Source organism: Protobothrops mucrosquamatus, unplaced genomic scaffold, assembly GCF_001527695.2.
Source record: "Protobothrops mucrosquamatus isolate PMUCROS unplaced genomic scaffold, P.Mucros_1.0 scaffold319, whole genome shotgun sequence".
NCBI classification, from domain to species: Eukaryota; Metazoa; Chordata; class Lepidosauria; order Squamata; family Viperidae; genus Protobothrops; species Protobothrops mucrosquamatus.
The window spans coordinates 627,322-634,213 of NW_015386658.1; the positions used below are offsets into that span (position 1 = coordinate 627,322).

The 6,892-nt window shown below is 38.0% G+C and overlaps 1 protein-coding gene across 1 annotated transcript in view; it reads right to left on the bottom strand.

Moving 5' to 3' along the window:
• The window catches only part of EFCAB2 (EF-hand calcium binding domain 2), a 14,179-nt gene extending 7,654 nt beyond the window's left edge, over positions 1–6,525 (bottom strand). Inside the window, exons 1-3 of the mRNA XM_015815155.1 lie at positions 6,492–6,525; positions 3,507–3,591; positions 1,520–1,592 (exon numbers count right to left, since the gene is read on the bottom strand). Of these exons, the coding sequence (XP_015670641.1) occupies positions 1,520–1,592; positions 3,507–3,591; positions 6,492–6,525 (192 nt within the window). The remainder of the gene's footprint in view (positions 1–1,519; positions 1,593–3,506; positions 3,592–6,491) is intronic.
• Positions 6,526–6,892: the final 367 nt, after the last annotated feature.

Here is a 6,892-nt window from a genome sequence, read left to right on the forward strand (position 1 = left end):
GGAGGCTAAAACATATAAGGAACGGTTGCTGGAATTGGGTATGTCTAGTTTAATGAAGAGAAGGATGAGGGGGGACATGATAGCAGTGTTCCAATATCTCAGGGGCTGCCACAAAGAAGAGGGAGTCAAGCTATTCTCCAAAGCGCCTGAAGGCAGGACGAGAAGCAACGGGTGGAAACTGATCAAGGAGAGAAGCAACCTAGAACTAAGAAGAAACTTCCTGACAGTTAGAACAATTAACCAATGGAACAACCTGCCTCCAGAAGTGGTGAATGCTCCAACACTGGAAGTTTTTAAGAAGAGACTGGACAGCCATTTGTCTGAAATGGTGTAGGGTTCCTGCCTGGGCAGGGGGTTGGACTCGATGACCTCCAAGGTCCCTTCCAACTTTTATTATTATTATTATTATTATTATTATTATTATTATTATTATTATTATTATTATTATTATTATTATTATTATTATTATTATATATGATGGAGACCTGGATGGAAAGTTTACCAGATCTGGAATACAACAACTTGAGCAGAAGCAATATTGTAGAGGAAAAACAATTGCATTGTATATTAAAACTACCAATTCTTGCACAGATATCGAAATGAATGAACATGGCAATGCTTTAAAGCATCTGAGTTATAGAAACAGAAAGCAATATTATAGTTTATATCTATTGTCACTTGCTCATCCAAACAGAAGATATGGATGAAGCTTTCCAAAACCAAATTGCAAATGTTTCAGAGAGACATGAAATCATAGGGGACTTTTATACCATCTGTTGGGGGACAAACTTTGCCTTGAATGATTTGTCCATTATATTTCTGACTTGTCTTGCTGACAACTTTCTCTTTGAGAGGATGGAAAAGGGTATAAAAGAAGTTGTCAACTTGATATAACCAATATTGAAAATTCCAGGACCATAATAAAATAGGGTGGCCTATAGAGGCGTTCAAACCAGTCAGTCCTAGAAGAGATCAACCCCAACTGCTCTTTAGAAGGCCAGATCCTGAAGTTGAAACTCAAATACTTTGGCCACCTAATGAGAAGGAAGGACTCACTGGAGAAGGGCCTAATGCTGGGAAAGATTGAAGGTAATAGAAGAAGGGGACGACAGAGAATGAGGTGGCTAGATGGAGTCACTGAAGCAGTAGGCGTGAACTTAAATGGACTCCAGAAGATGGTAGAGGACAGGAAGACCTGGAGGAACGTTGTCCATGGGGTCGCGATGGGTCGGACACGACTTCGCAATTAACAACAACAAAAATAGCTGTTTTCCTATACTTTCACTCATCAGGCTTAGTACTACACTAGCAGTCCTCTATTCTATATGAATTTAACATAATTTTAGCCTCTAGGTATTTTTATAGAGCCTCTAGCTATTATTACTAGATAAGCCAGATAATTCATTTGCTCAGTGAAATTCCTCCATATTGCATTTCTAATCCTTATTGATTTAGGAAAAGAAATCAGATTTACTGTCTACATCTTTAAGTAACAAAACTTTAAAAGTATATACACTACCTCTGCAAGCATATCGTGGAGATCCGCCTCATTGGGACAACAGCCTAATGACCTAATGATAGTGCCAATCTCTCTGAAAAAGGAGAACATCTGTTATTAATATACAAATAATGCAAATCTCTAATTCTGATTTGTTTTGTTCAATTGCCTCCCCATATAGCAGGGGTGTCAAACTCGCAACGTCATGTATCGCGACTTTTTTCCATTGCTGGCAATGGGGTGGGCGCGGTTTCGCCATGACGCATCCGGCCTGCGGGCTGGTAGTTTGACACCCCTGCCATATAGTATGCCTATTTCTATGGTTCAAAAGTTCATAACCACTGAGGGCATAGATACAGGGAATACAATTGCCATGTATCCTAAATCCCAGATCTTTAGTGAAATAGAATGGCTTATACATTTAGTAAAATGTATAAGAAATGCATTGTTTTTCAGATATACTAACAAAGAAATGTCAATTATTCTTTCTGCCTCCAAACACAGTTAATTTACAGGACCTGAACAAAAGAATGTGATGGATCTTTAAGGGCTTAGTGACTAAACATACATTGCAATATATAATAACATTAATTCATGCTTTCAAACCTAAACTGAATGTCTACTTAATCGAAATATAGTTCTGCAGTATTGAATTTAAATTCCTGTCATGACAAATTATGAGGATGTCCTAAAATTATTCACTTTCTAAATATATTTACAGTAACTGGCTTAATCTAGGTTTATCTCATTACTGTGATAGAATGTACATCTGGAGAATCAGTAGAGTGAACTCTATTTAGCAAAATAGAGCTTTCCCAAGAACGAGGCAGTAAATCTCATCAGAGATAGGCCCAGATTAAAAGACTGCATATTTAAGGGACTGCACAGTTCTGTGCAGGATGCGGGAGGAGAAGATCAGAATAGCTACATCCTATAATTTTTGTAGGATATATCTAGAAGGTTAGAAGGTTACAGCTTTAGTTTGGTAAGATTCTGTCCATTATTTGTAAGCAAAGGATTGGACTTGACTGGATTTCCTTGTGTCATTTAGGCTTGAGCCTGACAATCACCTACCCAAAACTTAGATTACTACAGAATAATTCAATCTTGGTATTTATAGTTGTGGTAGGCTAGCCTTCCCCTACCTCGGTACCTTCTGGTGTATAAATTTCAACTCCCAGAATTCTCAATAATGATCACCTCAGAGAATTCTTTGAGTAAAATTCATGCATCTGGGGGGCACCAAGTTGGGAAAGGCAGGATTAAGCTGCTATCATCTTTCCTGTTGAATGGAAAGGGAGCACAGAAATTCACTTATTTGCCAGGAGATGTAAAACTAAAGAATAAACTAAAGAATATATATTTAAAATACAACAGAAAAAAGGTACACTGAATAATTGGCTTTCAAAAATACAAACAGTCCAGCACTAAAACAGTTAACTCATTTTCTTAATAAACCCCAGCAAAATCTCCAGCTGAGCAATAAGCTATGCCACAGTGAATAGTAGTTAAGAAAGAAGGTTGTGGCAATAAAACAAACAAAACAAGAAAAGGCAAAGGGAGTTATAAGAAACCAACTGTAAGAAGAAAAACTCAAAAAGAAATCTGGTAACTATAGTAACCAAACCAAACTAGAACTTATCCTCTGTCAAACCTATCCCTTGTCAAACCCAAATTTTCACACTTCAGGCTTTTCCCCCATAACAAAGAGAACAGAACTTCCCTCCCTTCTGTGTTTGCCTTTTATATGGTAAACACAGATGTTTCCCAGTCTCTGATTTGTGCTAACATTAACTTCTTCCCTTATGCATTCAGCCAAATCATTGTGATCTCAGATTCCTGATTTCTGGGAAGTTTCTATTCTGCAACACAGACAACCAGCCACATTGGGGCTAACTAAATTAATCTAAAACCAATCGAAGTGTTGAACATTTATCTTTAAAATAATTGTCGTTCTTAACCCACACTGCTTTATCACTAGAGCTATTAGAATTGAAAATTTCCAAACCTGACATCCACTGTTTTATTACACTCATGGTCAAACACTTCAAAAGCTTCTGTGATCTTCTTTTGGATTTCTGCTATTGCAGATTCTATAAAGCAAAGAATTAAAAGTCAATCAGAGTATACTTTTTGTCAAAATTAGCAGTAAAGTATCCATTAGAAGCAACATAGCAAACATTTTGAGCTTTCCAGAGTTAGCTTTGTTGTTAGGTGTAATATAGGTGGATAAATAAGTGGGACGTAATTCTGTTTTCACTGTCAGTCTCACTGTCACTGTCCTGATTTTCTCTTTTTCATCAATTTTGAATGTGAATGTCATCCCTCAATCTTTTGTGCTAAATTTGACATTGCATTAATCATATGCTAAGTGCAGTAAAAACACCATTTGATGGAAATAGAGGATGTACCAGAATATACTGAATGCTCTGAGAATAGTTTGGCATTGAGCAGGGAGTAAGACAATGTGTGATATCTCTCTGTTTAGGATGTTTATGGATAAAGGAACAGTTGTTGTGATGCTAGAGGTGTATTGACTGGGAATGTAAGTATGTGTGCATATACTCTTGAAGGCTGATAATCATTGTTATTGGCTGAGTACCTAAATCCCAATAGAAGAGAACATAAGTTACTCAGGGTTGAATTATGGAGTCCAGGTGCTCTCTGAGCTTGGTTGTTTTCTTACAGACATTTCATTACCCAACTAGTTAACATCATCAGTATGTATAAATAGGGCTTTTCTCCCTGTTTATATATATAATAGCTTGCCCTGCCAGTGTGGCTGGGTGCGTAATTTTCTCTTTGATAGCTCCTTGATTAAGATATTGTTTTCTGCTTGTTTGTCTGGTGTTGATCCCTCTTATCAGGATGTTAGCTGCTGGAGAGGATGTGTTCTACCCTGCTCAGCTTCGCTTTTGGATTGTTGGGCAGCCTCAGTGAGTCTGAAGGGGCACGAGACCATGCTCCCAAAGACTTCTTTTCCACACCAAAAGCTTTTGCAAAGGAATGAAAGGCTTCAGGGAAGCAATCTCATGCTGCTTCAGGCCGTCTGTCCCTTTGCAAAAGCTTTTGGCACAAAGAAGTATGAACGCGAAACCGCACCCCAAAGGCTTCTCTTCTCTCTTGTGTGAGTGGAGCTGTGCACATGCACCAGCCCACCACTTGCATTGCCCAATTCTACTCTCCCTCCCAGCAAGGCCATCAAACCACAAAGGTTGGGACTGCTGCCCTAAAAAATAGTGTGTATATCTGTATACCCACAGATATACATACATGTATAAATATATGTATACATATAGGGATTGAATCTCTCTAGATATCTGGGGTTTATTCAAAACCACTATTGAATACATATGGGTATTGAACAAATGTAGCACAGATCAGGAGGGGACCAAGTTTACACCAGCATTATCAAGATTTCCTATACAATAGTTCCTAAATGAACTGTTGTAAGTTGAGGACTACTTGTACTTAGACTATGGCGTTCAACATGTCTCTGAAAAATCATGTCTTCTTTATGTTTCATTTTAGTAAGGACATTGTTAAACTGGGTGTCATCCACAATAGTGATTAAGAATCAAGATACTGTATTGTTTTATGAGAGATAGAATAAAGAGCTATAATTACAATTTTGAAATGACTGTCAGCATTTAATTTTTTTATTATCATTTATCTTTCTATTAGTAGTGCTCAATAAGAAAACAGGATATCCTTTGCATAAATCGGTAAGTTGTGGAAGTTCTCTGCAGGGTCCAATATAGTCACAATATTTCTCATCAAAATTATTTTTCCTTTTTAATACATATAAAGTATACAGAGTTATCCTGTTCATTTAAACAAATGACTTGTCTTTTATGTATTGCTATTCTTTATAATGAATATTCTGGGTGGGTATGAAGTCACTGGCCAGTGGCAAACATTTGAAAGAAATCTTTAAGATCTATAAATTTTTTAAAAATTTCAACAAAGCTATACATTGTAAACACATTCCTATCCTGTAATTTACAAATATTATGGTCAACATTTTAAAGACAGGCCTGGATTTGTATACTTAAATGTTGCATTTGTGAATAAATCTGTTAAATCTTTCTTTCCTGATATATTTTAAGTAATTACACATTTCAAATTTTATCACTTTCTTTAACCAATTTGTTTGGATTTGAGAGAGAAAATACACCTGCTATATTTATCTCCGTTGCCCTAAGAATGTTGAAGCACTGCCTATGTTTGCAAAATAAGCCTACCCATTATTTACATAAACATGGTTCACTAAAATATCACATTTCGTTGTTTTCATGACACATTGAAGCAGAAAATATCTACAGTCTATATTTTCCTACATTTTGTACTAAAATATAGTTAAGTCTAGTTTGACTCGATATAGTCTACAGGACACAGTCACAGTTAACAAGAACAGCTTCTGATTCTTTAAAGATGAGCGGTTGTGAATCACACATGATTTTTAACAACAGTCTAGGTGCCAATTATTTTTTTTAATGCCGCACTATATGTTTCCATCTTAGAAAGGCTGCATTAATAAAGTAGTTGCTCTGGACCATCTTGAGGGCAGCGCTCCCAGTTCTCAAGCAAACCAAATACTCCCACCTCAATGCATGCTTGGAAATAGGAACGAAGTCTGTATTAAGTTGGAGAAGGCACCCATTGGTAGAAGCCTCTGCTATCGTTGATAACAACAGGAGTTTTGAAATTCAGAGTTTTGTCTCTAGCCCCGCAAGGGCTGGAGCAGCATGGCTACATTTTGTTCCGAGGATATATATGTGAGGAAAGAAGGGAAAGAAACCCGGGTTTGTACTGAGAGTCCTACTGAACGTAAATAAACTTGGAAGATGAGGCGGTAGGCCAGGAAAAAGATGTAACCCAACCCTACGTTCAGCGAAAAGCCTTTAAAAAAAAAAATTGTAGGAGGCAGCGGGCTTGGAGGTACAAAGTAGAGAGGAAATGGTGAAGCTCCTCTCTAATCCCCCGTTCTTACCCGCAGCGAGTCCTTCACGCTCCTCCGTCGCCATGGCGGCCTCTTAGAGGTCGCCATGGAGACGTTAGACACGGGCCGGGTCCCAGCTAGTTTTTCTCTCGGCTTTCCCAGCCACCGCCCTGCCTCCCTCCGGACCTTCAAGTTGAGGCGCAGTTTCATTGCAGGTAAAGCGTCCCGCGCGCTGCTGGGTTTTGCCAGCAGCGACCTTGTTCCCAATTTGCTAAAAGTGCTTTTGAAAAGTGCCTCTCAGAAACTTGTGGCTTGGTGTTTCGGTTTTTTTGTTTTTTTTTTTAAATATAACGCAAGGGTTCCATCCTGTTTATAATTATTACCATGTGGCCAAAAAGAAGAGGCCATATCGCTTAAGGCTGCCTCAAAGCCACCTAAACGGCATTACCATT